The sequence below is a fragment of the Euleptes europaea genome, chromosome 3 (genome assembly GCF_029931775.1).
Source record: "Euleptes europaea isolate rEulEur1 chromosome 3, rEulEur1.hap1, whole genome shotgun sequence".
Lineage (NCBI taxonomy): Eukaryota > Metazoa > Chordata > Lepidosauria > Squamata > Sphaerodactylidae > Euleptes > Euleptes europaea.
The window spans coordinates 43507714-43532127 of NC_079314.1; the positions used below are offsets into that span (position 1 = coordinate 43507714).

General features: G+C 44.1%; 1 protein-coding gene across 1 annotated transcript in view; it reads left to right on the forward strand.

The window, feature by feature from the left end:
• The window catches only part of HGF (hepatocyte growth factor), a 71253-nt gene extending 48157 nt beyond the window's left edge, over positions 1-23096 (forward strand). Inside the window, exons 9-18 of the mRNA XM_056846867.1 lie at positions 4762-4889; positions 6088-6190; positions 10088-10227; positions 12587-12625; positions 13353-13449; positions 15751-15825; positions 16324-16467; positions 17084-17190; positions 18804-18946; positions 22500-23096. Coding sequence (XP_056702845.1) covers positions 4762-4889; positions 6088-6190; positions 10088-10227; positions 12587-12625; positions 13353-13449; positions 15751-15825; positions 16324-16467; positions 17084-17190; positions 18804-18946; positions 22500-22661 — 1138 coding nt within the window. The 3' untranslated portion in view covers positions 22662-23096. The remainder of the gene's footprint in view (positions 1-4761; positions 4890-6087; positions 6191-10087; positions 10228-12586; positions 12626-13352; positions 13450-15750; positions 15826-16323; positions 16468-17083; positions 17191-18803; positions 18947-22499) is intronic.
• Positions 23097-24414: the final 1318 nt, after the last annotated feature.

Here is a 24414-nt window from a genome sequence, read left to right on the forward strand (position 1 = left end):
GTTGAGCTGTTATAAATTATAGTGAGTTAGGAAATTCAAGGCTCTGTTTAAACCAGGATGATCAGCTACTCCTGTGGAATTAAAAGTATGTTAACAGGGAGGGGAGTGTTTTCCAGTCAGGCAAGGCAAACAAAGTGTGTGACTATTCAGATCAGATTGGTAAGAACTTTGTTGTTATCAAAATTTTAAAATCATTCATCTGGGTCACTGCTTTTAGGGATGAAAGAAGAAGTTCTCCCTTCTTTATTGATAATCTTATAGATGACTAGACATATGTGATTCAGCTAAAGATCTGGAGTATTAATAAGAATCTCTACACGTGCTCATGGCTTCAGTTTGCCCACCACCCCATATTCCCTTCCCTTGCTTATCTGGATTTTGGCTTCCAGATTGCTGATCCTCAATGATCCCAACAATTGCGGGGGGGGGGGGGGAATGCACAAAAATGATAGCAAGGCTGGGCCCTAAATGTTCCCAGAAGTCTTGAAAACCCCATTGGGGGTCACCTCAAGTCAGTCGTGATGTGACAGCAAAAAAACAGTTATTATGTAACTAAAAAGTGACCCAGCATGTTTAGGAAAGGTAGCCAGAAGGATATGTAACATTGTTCACCTTCCTCTACTACTCTGTCTCTTTCAGAATGCATGATAGGTGGTGTCCTTTCTTTTTGCCACTTACACATTTTGGAGACATGAACTGGCCCAAGCATGAGGCCGTGATTGACATGACTCAGATGCTGGGTGACATCTTGCCAGCCCCATTCCTAGCAATAACATATTCTTGCCCCATCCAATAACCTAAACCTGGATGTCCGCTTTCCAGCAGAGGAAGAGCCAACCAAAAATAAGGTCACTGATACCACAAAGGATGTTGTTCTGGATGCTTGAGAGAATAGCCCATGTTGGTAGGGTTGCCAACCTCCATTTGGGACCTGGAGAGCTTGTGTAATTACAACTGACCTCCAGATTAAAAAAATCAGTTCCCCTGGAGAAAATGGCTGCTTTGGATGTATGAGAGGCTGCTTCCGAAATCACAAGCATCAGCAGAGATACCCCTCACTAAAACATTCTGGGACAAACTACACCGTATGTTTTCAGGGAAGTCGGGCCTGTGTTTCCCAGACTCAACTTGCTTACTCTGTAGCCATATAGCAACTGTGGGGGAACATCATTTTTAAAAATTGGTGGGATTCCAGTTTGTCTGAGAACTGCAGTATGGGGGAAAGAGGGCCCCTGCCTCCCCTCTACCCTCCCAGTTCTGAGCTGAATCAGGATACCACTGTTTTTTAAAATGACATTCCCTGCAGCTGCTGTGCAGTTGTGAGGAAATCAAGTCTGGGGATCAGTTGTAATTCAAGCTCCAGCTGAAGGCTGGCAACCCTGGTTCTATCTGCCATCTCAACATTGGATAATTCACTTAAAATAGCAATGCTGGGCAGGAACTTCTGCATTTAAATGTTGGACAGAAGTTGAAATTGTTTAGAATGAGCAGGAATGAGGGAATGAATGTTAATGCAACTTGGCCAGACTATTCCAAGTTTAATTCATGCATTTCTGCAGTGGGAATTCTGCCTAAACATATTTAATTGTAGTGTGTCTAAATGTTCTAACTTAGAATAGAGCCAGTGTGATGCAGTGGTTAAGAATGTCGGACTAGTATCTGGAAGACCCAGATTCAAATCCCCACACATGACATGGAAGCTTGCTGGGTAGGGTTGCCAGGTCCCTCTTTGCCACCAGTGGGAGGTTTTGGAGACGGGGTTTGAGAAGGGGAGGGACTTCAATGCCATAGAGTCCAATTGCCAAAGTGACCACTTTCTCCAGGTGAACTGACCTCTATCAGTAGTAATAGCAGGAGATCTCCAGCTAGTACCTGGAGGTTGGCAAACCTATCGCTGGGTGTCCTGGGACCAGTTAAACATTCTCAGCCCAATCTCACTGATAGGGTTGCCAAGCTCCAGGTGGTGGCTGGACATCTCCTGGTATTACAACTGATCTCCAGGCAATAGAGATCAGTTCACCTGGGGAAAATGGCTGCTTTGGAAGATGGCTGTTATGTATGCAGTGGGAAGCTGAAACTCTGTTGAGCTTGGAGCCTCTCCAGGCTGCTGCTCTTGTGTGTTCCTATTGGCTGTAAGGGTTGCAGCCGCCCAATCATGGACTTGGGGGCATGGCCCTGCACAGCTGAGCAGGCATATAAGCAGGGGTTTGTTACCCAGTTCTCCAGTTCTAGTTCTGTTCTGTTCCTGTTCTCTAGTAAAGCAGTTGCTGTTGGAACTCCGTCTCCGGTCTCGTGCCTCGCCTACGCATACATAATAATGGCCTCTATGACATTATACCCCATTGAAGACCCTCACTTCTCCCAACCCTGCCCTCCTCAAGCTCCACCCCTAAAATCTCTAGGTATTTCCCTACTCACAGGGTTGTTGTGAGGATAAAATGGAGGAGAGCAGAATGACGTAAGCTTCTTTGGGTCCCCACTGGGGAGAAAGGAGGAGTATAAATGAATTAAATAAATAAAAATTAAAACGTCGAATAATCATTAGAAATTAAGACTTTATGTTCAGAGCAAATAATTCATCACAACTAAGAAACACACATGTGAAATTCTGATTACAGATTATGAGTGTTGAGGATTACACATTTTCTTAAGGCAATCCTTGGATTGGCAATGTAATAAATAAATTTAAAAGTACAGCCAGATGTGTGTAATGAGCTCTAAAGAAAAGCATAACCAACCCAAATTTGTCTTTTCCCCCTGAAATAGTCATCCAATTTCCATAAATTTTGCTTAAAGGAACACTAATATGGAATATCCTCAATAAATCCTTTCTTGAGAATCTTTTGAGCCTGGCTAGGAAGCAACTGAGGGAACTAGTACTGTAGCATTTTGTTGGATAAAACATTCACTCTCATCTCTTGGGGGTTTTGATTAAGGGCTTAGGAATGCTAAACAACATTTGAAGTTCAGCCCATTTCTTTAGGAAAAGTGGCCCCTTTAAAAAAAAATACTGTCTCTTGAGTAGAATGCTGAGGTCAGCTCTGATATATTAAAACTTTCAAATTTTCATTTCTCCTTTTGCCATCCATTTTCCTACTCTCCTTTTGTGCAGGGAAACACACAAAAAGTTCACTTCAGACACCACACAAAACCATGGTTTAATTTAACTACGGTTAGTGAGATTGTCCTGAATGCAGGGCACTCCAGTAATTGTGGTTAGCCAGAGTCAAAACCCACAGTTTGAAGCTGCTCTAATAAGCACAGCAACAGTGGCCTCTTAATAGGGTTGCCAGGTCCCTCTTCATCACTGGCTGGAGGTTTTTGGGGTGGAGTCTGAGAAGGATGGGGTTTGGGGAGGGGAGTCCAGTTCAATGCCATAGAGTCCAGTTGCCAAAGCGGCCATTTTCTCCAGGTGAACTGATCTCTGTTGGCTGGAGATCAGTTCTAATAGCAGGAGATCTCCAGCTAGTACCTGGAGGTTGGCAACCCTACCTCTTAAGCAGAGTTACACTCTTCTAAGCCCATTCACTTCAGTGGACCTAGAAGGGTTTAACTCACCTTAGGGTCATACCATGGAACTTAACTATGGTTTCATATGGAGTGTATGTGGATATCTTGGCTTGTTCCCAGCAATGCACCCCCACCCTCCTCCGACCTCAGAGAGAAGGCGATGAAACCAGAAAGTGTTGATGCTGACCAGGATTTGAGTGATCATCTGAAAACTGAATCCTGGCTTCGCAAATTGACCATAGCTAAAATAAATTTTTACAAAGTGATTGAAGACCTGTTTTTTTAAAAAAATGTCATAAAACCAACCTTGAATGCGCCGTGTACATAAACTGGTCCCGGAAAACTCGGAAGGTATGACCCTTCCTCAAGAGAAAGAGCTGCATCATTGGGCATCTGCTGTTTTTCTATGGGAATTTAAAAAATGCAAATGGAGAAATAAGGTGTCAGAAGCAGTCCTTGGTCTCTCTTACAAAACCAGTTAGACTGTCTGATGGAGACATTTTGTTTCTAATAAGATTGGGGGCCCATGCATTCTACATTCAGTTATCAATCATAGTTCCAGATGGTTAAAAAAGCCCTTTGAAACAGAAGACTCTGCAGCACCTGAGAGAAGTTTTCAGGAGAACGGAGAGTAACACTTGTGTTTGAAGGGGCTGACAGTTTAATACTAACAGAGATATTTTCAGAGTCCCTGATGGATAGACCCCGATTCAAATGGGAACACCTGTCTAGGATTTCTAATTGCATTTCTCATACTCTTAGGTTTCAGTTTCCTAATTAAATCAGTGATAAAACCAAGGGGACCCTTTCTTTATAACCAGATAGATCCATTAAGCGTACGAAGGGGTGGTGCTGGTGTTGGTTTATTGTTGGCGTCGGTCTGAAAGCAGAACTTGTAATGGGTTTCAGATGTGTCCTATCCCAGTTTGGAGGGAAGTGTTTTGTAGGCAAAACATATTTGGCGCAACAATGTTTGCAAGGTCTCTACATGGAAAAGGGTTTGCATTGAAAATGTCCCTGCACTTTGTGTGAAATCCTGTAGCGAGGTCTGCTGAAAATAAATTCCCTATTCTCGTCAGCTTTCAATTGCCAGATTTTATTAGTGTCTGCGTACTTTGTTTTGCTCAGATCTCTTGCGGTGACAAGGGTACGTCAAGCTGCTTGTATTATTGGTCCTGAATAGTCTAAAAGCAATGGGAAACAGCAGCAGTGCGCCTGGTGTATGCTAATATGCTTATTTTTTTTATATAGGGACCTAAGAGAGAACTACTGCCGAAATCCAGATGGAGCAGAGGCACCCTGGTGTTTTACTACCAACCCAAACATTCGCATTGGGTACTGTTACCAGATACCGAAATGTGATCTGCCGGGTGAGCAAGGTAACTGAGCTAGCTAGATAAGAATATTCCAAAGTAATATGGCAGTGGCTGTCTTAGCGTCCTTGAAAAGTATACCTGTGTGACCTGCTTTGCTGTTGCGCTGGTAGGAATGTGATGGAAATGTTAAGCCATTTGCAGTGTGAGAGCCAGTAGGAGACATGCTGTCCCCGTATTGTATTTTTATATATGTGCATTAAAAAAAAAAAAAAAACAGAAAAGCCCAGGCAAAGCGTGAAGGAATGACTTCTGTGTCTTTGGCAAATTGTTTACTTTATTTTCTGCAGATGCTTAAAGAGCAGAAGGTTTTTATGTGTCTCTAAAATAATCCAAGCCCCCCCCCCCAGTTCTTGTACATCTGGGTTGTCCACTTGTGTGCCCCACAGATGGGTGAGGCTTCAAGGTCAGACCAACAATGCAGTCTACTCCAGTCTAAGGCCATTGATTTCCCTGAGTTTGGGCGGGATTAGCTCTGCAAAGGATTGCGCTGCATCACAATGCTGTTTTACGCTTCCTTTTAAAAGTATGCTTCAGTGCTGTAGCACTGGGCAGTTAGCGCTAGGTCATTTAAATGACAATGTGAAACAAATTCACAGTATTTGCCAAACATAACATTTTCTTTCATCTTAAGCAATGATGCATAGTAAATGAAACCACAATTTATGATTAAAAATAAGAAGCGATTGAGAGCAGCAGTGTGTTGCTTTCTCTGCTTCTTGTAACTTAATTTCTCAATCCTTGCCAAAATCCAGGATCTCTTTGTAACTCACTGAAGTTTTATCCCATAAGCTGGCCTGCTGAAAACATCTGGATTTCAATTGCAAAACGAATAATACACTGGCAGCTCTTAGACATGTTCATGCATTTGGTGACCTTGTCGAGTCTGTAGTCAACAAATTACCATTTAGACTGAGCAGTTCCCAGTACATCTGCAACAGGCAGCAAAATCAAGTTACTTATTTACTTTCCTGTTACTTATTTATGTCTGTGGGATTCCAACTGTACTTGAATTCATATATGCTTAGATCGGTTTAAGTTTTTCTCACTTGTGTGTTTACTGGCACAGCTTTTATTTGTAATATCATTTAAACTCTAGTTTAAATTTTAGAACCTGATAAATGACAATTTAGAGGGACTGCCCCCCCATTTAACATTGTAACAGTCTCTTTAACAACATTTTAACTGAATGTTCTTTATGTAGATTGCTATCGAGGGAATGGGACCAATTATATGGGTAATCTGGCCCAGACAAGATTTGGCTTAACTTGTTCGATGTGGGATGAAAACATTCAGGATTTAATGAGGTATGTTCAAAAATAATTCCAACAAGAATAGCCCCTTCTCCATCATTATAGAAAACTAGGGTTGCCAACCTCCAGGTACTAGCTTGAGATGATCCTGTCATCAGAAACAAGTGATAAGATACAAATTGTAAATTGATACAAAACCAAATTATTTTAATCATACTTTAAGATTTCATATTGAATTGCATCATTTTTGAGAACCAGAAATATTCAGTAGACAGTTCATCTGTTGAAACCAGCATTCAAGAAAACAGGCACAAATTTTCATTTATTAATTCATTTGGAAAAATGATAGGCCACCTCTCCTGAGATGGCTTAAGGTGACTCAGGAAGTGAAATTAATACAATAGTAAAATCATGACAGCAGATTATTAAAAATGATCATTGTCAAAGAATCCACAAGGGGCATAAAAACAGCATGAAAATAATGCAGCATAAAAACTATATCCACAGCAATAAAACAATTCAGCAGGGAACGTAAAACAGCCATCATAAAAAAGGAAACATAAAACAGCCATCATAAAATAGACCTCAGACTCGAAACACACCATAAATGCCTGAATAAAGACAATGTTGTAACCTGTTGCCTAAAGCAGGGGTCCTCAAACTTTTTAAACGGGGCCAGTTCACTGTCCCTCAAACACTGTTGGGGGCCCGCCGCTCCCCCCCTGCCCAAACTGGAAGGCAACCAGGCGCCCAGGCAAAGAAAAGTTAACTTGCAGCAGGAGGACGTGCCACCCCTCCCCCAGGTGCCTCTCCATGGCCGACACTCCCCCCTTCGCTGGGCTGAGAGACCCCCGCCGCCACCACCGTGTGCCCTCCTTTCCCGCCTCCTGGACCGGGAGGCGGGCTGGGCTGGCCCCCTGCTTGGCAAAGAGCACCTGAGGGGAAGGGGGAAGGGCGCCGGAGGAGGCTGGCAGGAGACGGGGGTCTCTCAGCCCTCCCCAGAGGCACCGCTACCCAAGCCCCCCACGCGGGGGCCTCGGCGCTCGCTCGCCCACTCGCCTCGCTCCTGCTTGGCTTGCAGGCAGACAAGGATGTTCTTCTTCCAGCCCGGCATGGCTCCTTCAGGGCTGCGGTGGCTGCTGCGGCAGGAGGAGCAGCAGCGGTGAGGGGCACATTGCAGTCCAAGGTGGCGCCTCCTGTTCCCTGAGCCGTGTGTGCGCCTGGGAAAAGGAAGGCGGCTCTTCAGGGCAGCTGCGGTGTGGAAGGTGCAGAGGCGGCGGCGGCTCCCGGGTCGGCGCGGGTGTCGCCCCTCTGCTGCTGCCGCCGACGCTTTATATGGCGAACAGCCGTCTTAGTTTGGGGAAGGGACGGGTGCGGCAACTCCGGAGGGAGGAGGGGGCCAGGTCCAGGATGCTGACGCGCTGGATCCGGCCTGAGGGCCGTAGTTTGAGGACCCCTGGTCTAAAGGATAGCAAAGCTGCTGTCATATGAGCTTCCAGTGGTGAGATGTCACCACCGAGAAAGCCCTGACTCTTGTTACCACTGCAAGCTGGGTGCCGGGAGCAACTCTTGGGCAGAAGATATCAGCTGCTGGGCTGGACAGTATGGGAGAAAGTGGTGTTTCAGGTACCCTAGCCCCAAAGGTGTTAATAGGGTTGCCAGGCTCCAGGTGGGTCCTGGAGATTTCCCAAAATTACAACCAATCTCCAGACTCCAGAGATCAGTTCCCCTGGAGAAAATGGCATCTTTGGAGGGTATCACATCCCCACTGAGCGCCCTCCTCAGGCATCACTCCTAAATCTCCAGTAAGTTCCCAGGCCACAGTTGGCAACCCTAGGTCTTTAAATTGCACTTTGAATTGTGGCTCAGTGTAGATCTTTCAGCACAAGGGTGATACATTCCTTGCAATTGCCCGCCAATCTACCCAGCCACTCTGGGGCTGTGGTTGTGTGTAGGGCTGTCAAAAAAAAAAATTCGGTACAGTTCAGATTCGGCCGAATTTGACCCTTGTGGGTTCGGTACGTGCCGAAGTCCGAACTCCCCTGCTTCGGATCCCCGGTAATTCAGGGGGATCCGGAGTTCAGGGGAAAATTCGGCCCCAGCGCGCCTTCAGAGGGATTCCCTGAAGGCGCGCGGGGGCCCTTTAAACTGATCTGAGCCTCCCAGCTGGGAGACACAGATCAGTTTAAAGGACAGCCCGCCCCCCTTCAGCGGGCTCCGCTGGAGAGGCTCGGGCTGTCATTTAAACTGATCTGCGCCTCCCGGCCGGGAGGCACAGATCAGTTTAAAGGGCAGCCCGCCCCCCTTCAGCGGGCTCCGCTGGAGAGGCGCGGGCTGCCCTTTAAACTGACCTGCGCCTCCCGGCTGGGAGGCGCAGATCAGTTTAAATGACAGCCCGAGCCTCTCCAGCGGAGCCCGCTGAAGGGGGGCGGGCTGTCCTTTAAACTGATCTGGAGAGGCGCTGGCTGCCCTTTAAACTGACCGGCCGGAAGGCACAGATCAGTTTAAATGACAGCCCGAGCCTCTCCAGCGGAGCCCGCTGAAGGGGGGCGGGCTGCCCTTTAAACTGATCTGCGCCTCCCAGCCGGGAGGCGCAGGTCAGTTTAAAGGGCAGCCCGCGCCTCTCCAGTGGAGCCCGCTGAAAGGTGCGGGCTGCCCTTTAAACTGATCTGTGCCTTCCGGCCGGGAGGCGCAGATCAGTTTAAATGACAGCCCGAGCCTCTCCAGTGGAGCCCGCTGAAGGGGGGCGAGCTGCCCTTTAAACTGATCTGCGCCTCCCAGCTGGGAGGCGCAGGTCAGTTTAAAGGGCAGCCCGCGCCTCTCCAGCGGAGCCCGCTGAAAGGTGCGGGCTGCCCTTTAAACTGACCTGTGCCTCCCAGCTGGGAGGCTCAGATCAATTTAAAGGGCAGCCTGCGCCTTTCAGCGGGCTCCCCTGAAGGGGGGCCGAATTTGCCGGATTTATTCGCGAACTCCTGAACTCGCTGAATTTGGCCCCCCCGGTTGCCCGCCAGTTTTGAGTTCGGATCCGTCCGAACAGAAAATCACCGAATCAGGGGAAATTCGGTTGATTTTCAGTTCGGACCGAATCGAATTGACAGCCCTAGTTGTGTGCGCACGCAGGCATGCACATATGATGATGGGACTTCTGGTTTTACTTCCGGAAGTGCCACATCACCACAGCTGCTTTTGCACTTTAGCCCCCCCAATTTTTTGGGTTTGAGTGTTAAATCAGCTGCGGCGATGCAGCGTTTCTGGAAGTAAAATCAGAAGTGCCGTCATCGCATGCGCATGCCCACACGTGTGTGCAGCTGCTTCAGCCCCGCCTCCTAAAACCTCCCACTGATTGGGAGGGGGGACCTGACAACCCTACTTGCATTGCAGTAATCTAACCTGCCTATGGTGTTGAGCCTCACTGTGATTTCTATGCTTGCTGCATATTACATGTATCATTGTGCTGGCTGAGAAAGGGGAAGAAAGATCTAGGAACTACACTTAGCATCAGTACTGAACTTTAGCATCAGTACTAAACTATATCTTCCAGCATGCCTTGCCATTTTTTTGGGGGGGGTTTCATGGCATATTTTGAGGAGTTTGGATTATTATCTGACTTTAATGTCTGGTTTATTTATGCACTGTTTATGTATCTCCCCCTTTCTCCAAAGAACTGAGAGTAGTGTATGCTTTATCTTTGCCACAACCTTGTGAAGTAGGCAGGGCTGAGAGAGAGTGACTAGTCCGAGGGCACCTAGTAAGCTTCGTGGCTGAGTAGGGAATCGAACTCAGGATTCCCATATCCTAATCTCACCCTCTGACTACTACCCCACACTGGCTTTAGAAGCTGTCACTGCCGAAATGATCATTAAAGTTTAGTAAATATTCAGCAACATTTATATATAGCAATATCTGATGAATAAAGTGTGGTGGCATCCTTGGAATACATTTTCTTTATAGGCATCTGCCAATATATAGAGAGCCAGATGTCAGCAAGCTGAAAAGAAATTACTGCCGCAATCCGGATGACGATGCCCATGGTCCATGGTGCTACACGAGTGACCCGCGCATTCCCTGGGACTACTGCCCTCTATCAAGATGTAAGTACTCTACCAAATTGCTAGGAGTTGCATGAATGTCAGTAGCGAGCATGGGTTGTGATGAATCCTGGCTCAGAAACATGACCATTCAGCCTTAGAGCTCGACTCTGGGTGGGAAGGGAAAAGCGGAAGGACTAGACTTGCTCAAATAAGAGGTTGTTTAGTTCTTTACGTTGCAACAGCAAGATAGATTTCCTCTGAATGTGGAGGATCCACTTAAGTATTCTGATTTAATAGTTTGTGATAACCTCTTTTCCTTTCTGTAAATGTATTGAAATGTATTAAGACAGCAAGGGAATAGCTTGGTGCTGGGCAGAATAACTCTATGTGTGTGCTAAGGTAGTGGAGGAAATGTCATGGAAAGTCATGGTGAAAGATAACGGAACTGGACAGAACCGCTGAAGCTCTTAGGCTCCAGACTATGTAAAACAACCAGATAAGCACAGAATGTTGATGTGCCTCGTACAGGGCGTGGATTTTGGATAAATGTCTGTTCCCCAGTAAAATCGGGGCTCCGTGTTTTGCTTGCTAGAGTAACTGAGCCGCAGCTGCGAATAAAACTGTTTTTCTTGACAACGGTCTTGGGTCTCTCTCTCCCCCCCCCCCCACGAACCCCGGTTTCCGCTACAACGTAAGCACCAACATTGGCAGGGTGGAAAGAAGTCAAGCCTCTGTGTAGCTGCTCCCTTTTTGAGACAAACCAAATCCCATATCTGGGATTAACATCACATTATGTCTACAAGATGCAACTGTTTCATGTGGTCCAGGGAAGTGACTGCATGTTTTGTTCAGTCTGTGTGCCAAATGATTACCATATTTACGCAAATGCAGGGCTAGATGTTTTTCCAGGCCCAGCTTAGCCCAGGCTTGCTGGATCTCAGAAGCTAAGCAGGGTTGGCCCTGGCTAGTGCTTGGACGGGAGACCACCAAGAAATACGAGGGTTGCTATGCAGAGCAGGCAATGGCAAACCACTGCTGTTTGTCTCTTGCATGGAAAACTCTACAGGATTGCCGTAAATAGGATGTGACTTGACAGCACTTTCCACCACCAGATCTAGAGTTGTGGATCCCAGACATTTGATACCTGAGACCATTCTTTTTCTAAGGGGGGGGGGTGTATCTTAAATTTGCATAGAAATTACATTAGGTCCAACTCTAAAAATCTTTTTTTATATAGCATGTTAAGGAGGCTGTCCTACATTCAGAGCCATCTTCTTTTGAGTAAATATGGTATTTCTCTGGAGGAATGGGTGTGTTTTTTCCCCCGGCCTTGCTATCATTGCAGTGGTTTTAGTATATGTGAATTGCCTAAATCAGATCACTAGCAGTTTCTGGTCTGCTCAATTTCACTTGTAAAGAAAGTGGTGGTTTTTCTTTTCTTTTTAAAGGGATATATTAGGACATGCATGATTATGTAACCACCCTTTCACGTACATTAAAAATAAACCCAAAAGCATTCTAGCCATTGGAGAAAGAAGTGTGTAGCTCACTATGGTTACAATGCAGAAAGTGCCATCTGATTGTGATTATCTGTCACATTGAAGTATATAGCCATCCATAGCTGTAGTTCCAGTTGTACTTTTAGGGGCTCGTTGGTAAAGTCCTATGTGAAGGGATGCAAAAAAGGGGATAGATCCTGTGGATCCGATCCACAAAGAGAGCCTTTCCCAACGCAAGATACCTTCCCCAATGCAAGAGGGTCCAGTGGAAAGTGCTGCTGTTAGCAGAACAGATCTGCAGGATGCAACCCACAATGCGTTTTGTGGGGTGTGACAGATGTAGAGGACCTGAAAAGCTGGCATCGGTAGGTCTGTGATGTGAACAGAAGCCGAAAGGAGGAAGTCAGAAAGTATACTGCATTTTGGGCACAAGAAGATGATGCAGTGCCACTCCATATGACCTACAAGCAATCTTCAGTGGAGAAGTCATTGTGGAGATTACCCAGGTCTAGATTTCTGTGCTCAGTTGAGGGGGATACACATTATGATGCATTTCTCAGGGGTCAGCTGAATGTATTTCCCCCTGATCTTCAACCTATTCTCATTAGCTAAGTTCAGGCACAACTCTCCGAATCATGAGGCATAGGTCTTTGCTGCTGAAAGGCCTTTACACTCTTTACAAAGAGATGCTGTCTGAAAGTGCTAACAAAGATGGGTCTGTATTTGCATCAGTAAACATGGGAAAATATTTATTCTAGAAGCATCACTGAACATTCTATATGTCACAAGCGAAGCAGGAAAAAATCTAAAATTTTGATATTCTTATAATGCCTACAGTTCACCCAAATATTTCATAACTGTAAACAAAGTACTTTTAACTAGAATAATCACTGTGTGATTAAACTGTGCTATTTATCTAGGTGAAGGCGATGCAGTTCCTATGATGAGCCCCTCAGACTGTAAGTATTATTTACCTAAATCTGATATGTTACAGTGTTAATCTATTTATTACATTCCTATCCTTCTCCGAGAAGCTTCCTTCCCAATTATATCCTTGCAACCACCCTATGAGGTATGTTAGGCTAAGAGACTGTGACTGTATCAGTGGGATTCATGGCAGAATGAGGATTTGAAACCGGGTCGTCAAGAACCTAGAACAACACTCTAACCGCTACGTTACACTCAACACTTTTAAAAGATATTTTCAGGGTATATCTTAGGTCCAGTTCAGGTGGCAATGCTCTTCAGAGTGGATTGAATCCAGTGGTAATTTCCATCAACGGAACAAAACCATCTCCACATGCAGTCTGAAATGCTCTCTAAAATGCTGTTTCTTGGGGATGAATCAGAGGCCTGAGGGATGAGTCAGAGGTCTGCAGTGGAAGGGTGATTGGCAAAAATCATCCCTTCCTCTTAGAGGAATCTACCGCTGGTTCCAACCTCATACCTACAAATAACAGAACCTCATCCCTACAGCTTGATTGATCATCTCCCCCTCTCCCCTCTGCCAGCAAGAACTACCAGCTACTTTTTGGGCGACTACAGAAGTAGCAATTTCAGTGATTTGTGGAATATTTGAGAAAATGTTTCTTCTTTTTAAAAATTTGTTCCTATAAATATTTACATAAGCCTCCAGAATACAGAGGAATATCATGTAAATTCGTAACTACTAATATATTCTTTCAGCGACTCTCATTCCTTGTGCCTCGACAAAACAACTGAGAGTTGTTAATGGGACCCCAACTCAACCTGACAAAGGATGGATGGTTAGTTTAACATACAGGTAAACCATGACTCCATTTGGAAATCTTTTTTTTTAAAGATAATTTTAAAATAGGAAGCTTCTAGAATTAAAGATGGGCTTGTTGAACTCATGGGCTGTTTGCATACCAGGGCTGTTTGCAACCCAGGATATGGTGATGGCTGCCAACTTGGAAGGCTTTAAGAGGGGAGTGGATATTTTCATGGAGGAAAGGGGTATTCATGGCTATTAGTTAAAATGGATACTAGTCATGCTGCATACCTATTCTCTCTAGTATCAGAGGAGCATGCTTATTATATTAGATGCCATGGAACACAGGCATGATTCTTCTGCAGTCGTCTTGTTTGTGGCTTCCTAGAGGCACCTGGTTGGCCGCTGTGTGAACAGACTGCTGGACTTGATGGGCCTTGGTCTTTCTTATGTTCTTATGTTCTTACCAGTTAATTTTTTTTCTTACAGCGGAATGTATTATTGTCCTTCACTCCCACTGGTAAATTCTGCTGCTGTTCTTTATGAGCATGTCATTCACAAAAAGGAAAAGATCTCATCAGCTTCCTGAAGGCATCCTTCTCAGGCTGATTTGGAATGTTTAGCTTAAGGCCCCTCCCACCTGGGGGTTCTACTCATGAATAAGGAGCTCTGCTCTCACTTCTCATGGCAGCCTGGGCCCCTAACTCATGAATAGTGAGCAGGTATCCATGGGGTGCTTGTTCCTGAGCAGATTTTTTTGGCAGGGAAATCCAGACATTGCACAGACCATGCCGAGGAAGTGAGCCCCTCTTTAATGAGAAGCTTTCCTGAGATCAGCCCAGAAGTGAAACGTGAAAGTATTACTCTAACTGCAACTTGGGGCAATCAGTGCTACCTTTCCAAGGTTGATAACCAAGAAAATGTGTGTGTCTGTGTATGTGAGAGGGAGATAAGTAATCAGAGTCCAACTTAGCATAATTTATTTTGTTTATGTAAAGAAAGACACTGTTTTTCTTCATTTGCATCACTTGAGCAGATCACGGATTCAGTCACGTGTGGAAAAGTGTTTTCTTTATTTATTTTTTATATTTTTTTGCAGCTGAGTATAACCAGCTCTCCTTATGCCGAATCCTGCCTCTTGGGGACAACTTTCAGCATTCTGTTTCATTATTGCCCTGTAATTTAATTCTGTTATGATGTGCATTCCACATCTCCTGATTACCAATTCAACTTAGAGACCAGGAAGATTTCAAAAAATGAATTCTTGAACTGGAGCATACACCGTTTGGCAGAGTGTTCAGTTCCTTCATTTTGCATTTTCTTCCCTACATTATAAAAAATCATGTGAACACTGATAAAATTGCAGAATACCAGTTTTGGGGTGTAACTATGACTGCAATAGGATTATTTTTGTGTTGTTTTACTGATGCACACACACTCTCCTGTGATTAATAAAACACCACACAAAAAGAATTATGATACCACCAGAGATACAATTGCATGCAGATTTTGCAGTATGCTTCCTGATGCATCAGAGCTGAACCACAACAAGATGCAAGACTCCTGTGGCAGCTGCTATATGGTTGGGAACTGGGTCTAAGCCTTGGACTGGAAATGTAGTGTTCTAGGTCTTGCTCAACTGGTCCTTTTGCCTTTCTGGTTGACCAGATATCTGCAGTATCCAAATGAAGTGCACAGTCAAGTTAAAAACATAAGGCTTATAGCATAGGCAAGTCTTTCACAGTCAATACATACGTATAAACTCATACACATGTGATGTACAATCTTACATTGACCAAAGTAGGACCCAATAAGTTTATATATTTGTAATTTTAGCATTTTGTAGCTCTGTTTGGAATCAGCATTTTGGTTGAGTTCAATTTGGTCCCCCCCCCCTTTTTGTTGTTGTTGTATCCAAATGAAGGCCACCAGATCAATATTCCCCTTGAGGTGTTGAAGTGCAGAGAAAAAACTATAGCATGTCTGAAGGAAGATAAAATAATTTCCTTCATGCTCGGGTGCAAAGTGTATGTCATTGTTACCTTAGTGTACACCGAATACAAAAATTAAATTTTCTAGAAAGCCAACATAAAATTGTTAGACACCTGTCTGAGCAGGATTGTTTCATGCCCTAAAGTCCATAATTTTTAGGAAACAACATCAATTAAAAATATGAGCAACCAGGAGCTTGTGATTTTCTTTTCCACCTTTGTCCTGGCAAAAGTCCACGAAGACAATTTTCTGAGCCTCTTAAGTGCTATAGCAAAATGCAATGGATAAGTACAAAACTGGTGCGAAATCTATACTAACAGCTATGGCCAGTAAGAACTGTCCCACTTTGTCTCCCTGTAGGAGCAGGCATATCTGCGGAGGTTCATTAATAAAGGAAGACTGGGTCTTGACAGCAAGGCAGTGTTTTCTTTCTCGGTAAAGTAAATTTTGTTAGTAGAGACATTGTGTGAAAAATAGATATTCTTATTGTGCAGTTTGCAGTAAGGTTCTGTTTTCCATCTTGATACTTTCTAGAGCTATATCATTTACAAATCTGTAATCAGCATAAATTGTTTTCTTTATACAAATGATACAATCACAAAACTGAATTTAAAAATTAGAAAATTCTAAACTTCTGCTTAGCTAGGAATGCAAGACAATGGATTGGATTCAATCAGCTGGTTAAAAAGAGAGGGGGGTCCCCTTTGCCATCAAAAAAGTCAATGGGACTTGCATAGGCTATGCTGGAGAGGAGGGGAATTGGGTGAGATTTAATTTAAAAGCTGGCTGAATCCAGCCTAAGAAGTTGACCACAGACTGCTTCGGCCTAAGAAACGATGGCCTTACTGGGTAACCCATGGAAAGTGGGCCAAGGAGGAGGATGTGAACTGAGATGACCTTATTCAAAGCGCCAATGTATTCTGCTTTCCTTAGGTTCAATCTGAAAGACTATCAAGCCTGGCTTGGAATACATAATGTGGAAAGAGCACTTGAGGAAAAACACAGACAAGTTCTGAATATCTCCCAGCTGGTATATGGCCCTGAAGGATCAGACTTGGTATTGCTGAAACTTTCCAGGTTCGTAGTTGAATTTTTAAGGACTACTCAAAGGGCCTTCCTTGTTGTTTTCAAAATGAAGTAATGAGAAGATAGAATATTCAGGAACGCGACTTTAAGGTCTTTTTTGGGTTAGGGATGAAGATTAAGGGTTTTAAGCCACAGACTTTATTGAAAAGGATGTAACTGGAAATAACATGAATGGGCATGGTGGTGTAAGATTCTGCATGCAGTCTTCCATAATTACGTTTTAATCTTGTTAGGAATTTGCAGGTAACTGGAAATGTGGATATTGTCACCTCCATTGTGGCATGAGTTCCGTTTTTAAAGGGGAATTATTTTTAAGAATAAGCCTCTCTCTGCTGTCTTTGGTAGTAGAAAAGAGCAAGAGTCCAGTAGCACCTTAAAGACTAACAAAAATATTTTCTGGCAGGGTATGAGCTTTCAATCATCTTCAGATTGTATCTGAAGAAGTGAGCTGTGGCTCACGAAAGCTCATACCCTGCCAGAAAATATTTTTGTTAGTCTTTAAGGTGCTACTGGACTCTTGCTCTTTTCTACTACTGCAGACAGACTAACATGGCTACCCACTGTGAATTATCTGTTTTCTTTGGTATGTGTCTTCCCCCCCTTGTAGACCAGCAGTCAGCAGTGAGGCTGTGGGGATCATCAGGTTGTCTGTTTCTGGATGCACCATTCCAGAAGGCACCACTTGTAGTGTGTATGGATGGGGACACACAGGAGGTAAGAGAGTTTGGTTTTAAAATGGAAAATAGAGATGCCCATGGGCAGCTCTCTGGGTTTCCAGTTTATGTGCATTTATATGTGCAAGTGATTGGTAGAGGGGCGTACCATTTACTGCTTTGGATAAAGTTGCCACATAGTGGTAAATTGGTTGGGTTGCCAGGTCCCTCTTCGCCACTTGCGGGAGATTTTTGGGGCGGAGCCTGAGGAGGGTGGGGTTTGGGGAGGGGAGGGGCTTCAATGCCATAGAGTTCAATTGCCAAAGCTGCCATTTTTCTCCAGGTGATCTGATCTCTATCGGCTGGAGATCAGTTGAATTAGCAGGAGATCTCCTGCTACTACCTGGCAGTTGGCAACCTTATACATTGGAGAAATACCAGGGAAGTCAGAATGAAATAAGCAGGGTTTCCAAAAAATGACTAAAATGTGGGATGGGAGTGGATGATGTGCGCATGTGCACGTGTGTGCTCTGTTCCCTGCCTGCAGTTCACAGAAACATTAATGGGTGTCTTGGCATTCTGGGGCTGGAGATAACACCAATCCCTGATTTTTTAATCAGTTTTATCATCTAACAAAGTGACTTTCTGGAGTTTCCTGCTTGGGGAAAACATCCACAGAATTTCAAGGAAAGTAAACTGTTTTAACAGCAGTACAATCCTGTGCGGTGACTCCAGTCTGAGCCCATTGATTTCAATTGATCTCTGTGTAGGATTGCAGAGTAAGGCTTTTAAACATATTGGCATGTGTGTATGCAACATGCAGCAGTGGCTTTGCAGCAAATGAGGATATGCCCATAGTCGACTGTTACCTTTCACAGGCCAAGAAGACTGAATGGTGACAACACAAAATGTAGCCTTGAATGCGTATTTTGTATTTTATCAACGTGTTTGGGGTTGAGAATTAAGACCCTGCTCCTGCCTTAGTCTGCTAAATTTATATGCACTCACCCTGCGAAAAAGATTCTTTCCTCCACAATGTTTTGGATACTTCATTGATGCCGTGATGTTAAGCACATCTGTGGACTTTGAGCCAACTTAGATGAGACACTGGAAATCTGTGATCTGATTTCCCCATACCTTTAAAATTCTAACAATAGCCAATGGAAGGAAATGGGGCTGAACTGAATTTGAACTGTAGCATTGGAAACAGGGATGTTAACTCTTCCTCCTGTTGTTTTCCCAATGTATATCCTCCTCTGCCCTTGTTAGGAAAAGCATTCCCAATTTTGAGAATTAATTATTAAATTGTACTCACAATGAAATGCCAATCTGATTAATCTACTTATCTTTTTTATATTCTGCAGTTAATTTTGTTTATAATGATATGTAATCAAGACAATTCTATTTTTGTTTTACTTAATGTGAACTCATACAGATGCAGAATTAAGGGGGGATATAGTTACCAGAACAATGTGTTTGTTGTTTCCAGGAATAAATAGCTGAAGGTACTGCAGATAGATAGATAGATAGATAGATAGATAGATAGATAGAGAGAGAGAGAGAGAGAGAGAGAGAGAGAGAGAGAGAGAGAGAGAGAGAGAGAGAGAGAGAGAGAGATGGATACAGATAGTTGAAGAAGTATCTGAGACATGTGTTTCTTTATTTCAATTTTAGACACCTTTGATGGAGTCCTTCAAGAAGCAAATATGATCATTGTGGGAAATGAACAGTGTAATCAGGGATTTAAAGGAAGGGTGGTCATGAAAGAGTCAGAAATGTGTGCCAGAGCTGAGCGCGTTGGCAGTGGAACTTGTGAAGTAAGTAAAGAAAGATGTTGGAACTCTACGAACGCATGTTGTTTTTATCTGAAATGTTTTATCTAAATCTAAGGGAGTATGAATTTCAGTTTCAATTAACATTACCAACAAGAAACCTTAACTTAGAAAGTCCCCTTAGACACCCTTCTATGGTCAGGGTTTTCAAGTTACGAGGTGTGTTGTTCATACCTACATTTGTTTTATAGAAAGCCCATGCTGAGGAAAATATCAATTTTTATGGGCCAAGCTTCTCTGTAAAAAGCTAAAATCAGAATTAGTTGGCTAATGGAAAATGTTGCTCTCTTGGCAGTGAAATCTCTTGGCCCATCTAACCAGTCTGTCACTGTCCTTAATCATCTGGGAGTTTGCCTGCCTTTGGTGACAGCAGAAAGCTGTAGTTGTCTGCTTATATTGGGGTTGTTCATGTTTCACTCTCATATAACTTGGTTAAGAGGATGTGGGAAACTTTTTGTTTCAGAGCCAAGGGTCTAAACATGTTTGGGTGGGGAACAAAATGGATCCACTTTACTGGGGCCAAGGTTGCCTGTCCCAAGATGTAAGCTCTACAATAAGAGTTTCTTGGTCTCATTTTGGAAATAAAATGGAAGTTGTATAAATTGTATAAATTGAAATCTAAATAAATAAAGGTGCATTACTGTTTCACCCGTGGAAAAGCAGACTTCCATTAGTAGATGTGTGTAGTACTAAAAATGCATCAAATGCACTGTAGTTCTTCCACTTCTTCAAGGCACAGGCAACGGACATTCCTCAGGAGATGAAAAAGCAGCTGCTGCCATCTGAAGCACATAGGGGCTCAAATGAAATGAAGCCTTCCACCAGGATCCCAACTATGATTCCCCTCATAGGAGCTCTGCCTGGCTAGCAAAGCAGAGGTGTCCCTGCTTACCAAGAACAAGGGATACAGAGTACCAGAGATGTAAAAAATAATTATAGACGCATCAAAAATACCAAAAGTTTGTATAATTCAAAAAATTTACAAAATATAATAGAAAATACAAAAGATTTTTATTGCAATTACAAAAGTATAAGATTATACCATAATATGTCCATAAAAATAGCAACAAATAGGAACACTTTCCGAAATTTTTTTACAAGCCAAATACAGCAGATGACAATTTTCAATACAGATATCATATACAACTTCAAAATGGCAATTTTACAAGCTGGGGAAGGGCACACAACAGACAGGATGCTGGCTAAATTCCTGTTTGAATGTATAAATCTTCCTCAGTCATGAATTACCGTGCACTGATTAATTTGTAAGCCGGAAAATCAAAAGTAATTTCCTAGTATGTAGTGTAGGGCTGTCGATTGGTTCGGCCCAAACCGAAAAACAGCCGAATTTCCCCCGATTCGGCGGTTTTTCTGTTCGGATTTAACCAAAGTCAAAAAATGGGGGAAAACGGGGAGCCGAATCCGGCGAGTTCGGGGTGTTCCTGAATAAATTCGGTGAATTCGGGTTCTTTAAACAGATCTGCACCTTCCAGCTGGAAGGCGCAGATCTGTTCCCCCCCCCCCCACCGCACACCTTCAGGGAGCTTCCCTGAAGGCGCGTGGGTGGTCTTTAAACAGATTCTGCGCCTCCCGGCTGGGAGACACAAATCTGTTTAATTACCCCCCGCGCGCCTTCAGGGGGCTTCCCTGGAGACGCGCGGGGTGCCCTTTAAACAGATCTGCGCCTTCCAGCTGGAAGGTGCAGATCTGTCCCCCCCCCCCCGTGCGCCTTCAGGGAACTTCCCTGAAGGCACGCGGGGGGCCTTTAAACAGATCTGCGCCTCCCGGCTGGGAGACACACATCTGTTTAAAGACCCCCCCGTGCCTTCAGGGGGCTTCCCTGGAGACGCGCGGGGTGCCCTTTAAATAGATTTGTGCCTCCCAGCCGGGAGGCACATATCTGTTTAAAGACCACCCGCGCGCCTTCAGGGAAGCTCCCTGAAGGTGCACGGAGGGGGGAGATCTGTGCCTCCCGGCTGGGAGGCATAGATCTATTTAAAGGGCCCCTCACGAGCCTTCAGGGAAGTCCCGGGAAGAGGGGCGGGGGATCTTTAAACCCCTCTGCCCCTTCCACGCCTTCACGGAGCTTCCCTGACGGTGCGCGGGGGGCCCTTTAAACAGATCTGCGCCTTCCAGCTGGGAAGCCCCGTGAAGGTCCACGGGTGGGGGCCCCCGAATTTTCCCCTGAACTCCGGATCTCGCCCGAATTTTGGGGATCCGAAGTGGGGGAGTTCAGACTTCGGCACGGCCCAAATTTAAAAGGGTCGAATTTTGCCGAAGCTGAACTTTACCGAATTTTTTTTCAACAGCCCTAATGTAGTGTGATATTACTTCAAAAGACCAACATTATGGCTCCTTCCTAAAGGCCGATGTGTGTGAATATTGTATATGCATGAATGAGAATGCATAATGTTTGAGATATTGTGGTTCAATCTTAGACTTCTATAATTGCAATAACAATCGTTTGTATTTTCTATTACATTTTGTAATTTTTGAATTAAATATATATTTTTGGGTATTTTTGATGCTTCTATAATTCTTTTTTAGACCTCTGGTACTTTGTACCCCTTGTTCTTGTTGTTCAAAAGTTTCCTTTCTCCCTTTTTGTCCCTATTTACTAGTCTCTGCAGGCCATAGGCCAATAGGGACACACAGCAACGGGACAATGACAGAAAGGGTCAGCTCAGCTTTTAGTGCTTTCAGTTCTTTTCACCACTGCTTCCCCATCTCCCAGGTCCAGCATGGCTGGCCAATGTTCCCCAAACCTGCTGGGAGTGGTCAGTAGAAACCAGCTGAAGTGAGGGAAGGTAGGTGAGATGTGTCAGTATGAGCCAGTGGCTTATTCTCAACCTATTCCTACCCTGCTCATAATGGCTGAAATGAGGAATCCCACTAAAGACATAGTTCTCAACTTCCACTTATATCTATTGGTGGGGTACCACTAAATGTTCTCTGCCTACTGCTAATAGTGATCTGGATTCATACCTAGATTTATAACCTGCTATTCCTCCATGGACATTAGGGTACATGGCTTTTCCCAACCCCTTTTTATCCTTACCATTGAGGTAGGCTGGGAAGGAAGGCTGCATGATATAGTCTGATTTCATTGTATCTCAGAAGCTAAGCAGGGTTGATACTTGGATGGGAGACCACCAAGGAAGACTCTGCAGAGGAAGGCAATGGCTTCTCACTTGCCTTGAAAGCCCCTTGCTGGGGTCACCGTAAGCCAGTTGAGACCTGACAGGACTTATGTACATATTGAAGTAGGTTAGGCTGAGTTCTGGAGAGTGGCCCAAGGTCAGCCAGCAAGAGTATAATAAAATATAATGTTGAAATCAGTGGGGGAAAATGTCTCTGATTTCAATGGTGTAAGGCTAAATTGCAGTCAGACATTCCCTCTGGTTCCTGTGAAATCACAGTAGGGCTGAGTGATGGTTCACATGATGGCATCCCTCAGGATGTAACTTATCAGATAGTTTAATTTTTTCCACTCCATAGAACTTTGTGTGTGCTATTTATTTTATTTTTCTTATTCCAGCGGGATTATGGCGGTCCATTGGTCTGTGAACAAAACAGGATTAAAATAGTTGTGGGAGTTATTATTCCTGGGCGTGGATGTGCCAAGCGACCTTCAGTTTTTGTCCGGGTGGCCTTCTACTTCAGATGGATACATAAAATCTTAATGACGTACAGATCGTAGCTGAATGCTCCATCCAAGAAAATAAATTCCAATTGTGGGAACATTTTGGGAAGTATGAAATTGAAGTGTAATAGAAAGTCCTCAATCTTAAAAAAGAAAGAAGTACTACTACTTGATAGTCAAGTTTTGTTGATATTTATGGATGTTCCTCGTTTTGTCTTATGGTGTGTTTATATATATGTTGATTTGAGCTGTGGTTATAAGCAAGTAGGGGGACCTATTTCCTGAAGATACTTGAATGGGAAAGCAAAATTGCTGACATACAATTACTGGATGATGATGTGTTCTGTGGATTTAGAATGTTTGCATTCTTATATATGCTGCTGGTTAGTTCAGCTTGTCCATGAGACATAAATATCATTTTAATTTAAAATGTTCCTCTTACCTAATCTAAGCCTCTTAATTGATGCATAAATTCGTCAGCTGGAAATCTATCATCTCTCCCACTTACAAATTAAATTATATTTTAATCCCCAACAGAAGCTAATGACAGTTTAGAAGCCATTATTAACATTACATTTTTTAATTCGATCAACTTTTGATGCATGCAGTTTTGCCGGACTCCATGAATGGCTCAGCTAGCATGTGATGGACCATTCCTGGCATATACATGGGTCAAAGCCCATAGCACTCATTCTACATGTCCAAGGAGATTTTCAATGCTCTTTTTGAATGGTACATGGGTGAACCCTATGGAAACTGAGTTTGTGATATGGCATGGAATGTGGTTGATCTGCTGTTCAGAGGAAACAAGTCAGAAATCCTACTAGGTGGCCACTTTGGATTCTGGCCATATTTCTTGGTTTAGGACAGATCTTGTTCCCAGCTATCCAGCCAGTATTTTGTTATCAGAGGTTCAAACTACATGTTCTTCCCTGCCCTCATGTGTTTGAAGTTTGGTCACTGCATTTCCTGTACAACCTGAGGCTAAAAGCTGGACTACTAAGAAGGGAATACGTTTCTGAGGACCTGGATTGTAGGGCTGTTGAAAAAGAAATTCGGTAAAATTCGGATTCGGCAAAATTTGGCCTGTTTTGATTTGGGAAATCAAGTCCGAACTCCCCCGATTCAGATCCATGGAATTCGGCACTAAGTTCGGAGTTCGGGAAAAAATTCGGCCAAATAAAGCCATTAAAAACACATTCGTGCTTTTCTGCAGCTCCGGGGGGGCATGTTTGGAGGTAGAGGTCCCAAACTTTCAGTGTAGCTTGAGGGGACCCTTCTTGCAAGAACCCCCGGGTTTTGTGAAGATTGGGTCAGGGGGTCTCGAGTTATGCGGCCCGGAAGGGGGTCCCCCATCTGCCTATTGCAATAAAGCCATTACAAACACATTTGCGGCTTTCCACGGCTCCAGGGGGGGCATGTTTGGAGGTAGAGGTCCCACACCTTCAGTGTAGCTTGAGGTGACCCTTCTTGCAAGAACCCCCAAGTTTTGTGAAGATTGGGTCAGGGGGCCTCGAGTTAAGGGGTCCCCCCACCCATCTGCCCATTGGAATACAGCCTTTAAAAACCCATTCACGTTGGGCCATACCATTACCCCAGCCCGGGGGTCTGGTTGCCTGCCCTGATAAAATGTTTATAGCTCTGCCCTGATAAAATGATTTATTTTACCATGTTGATGTTTAAAAGAGATCGTATGGCCTTGTCTGACAGAAAGACATCCAAGGTTGCAAATGCATCCAAATCCAAATTACACCCTAAGGATGGTGTACATTCAGCCATTGGAAGAAAAACGTCAGTAGAATGTTCCATA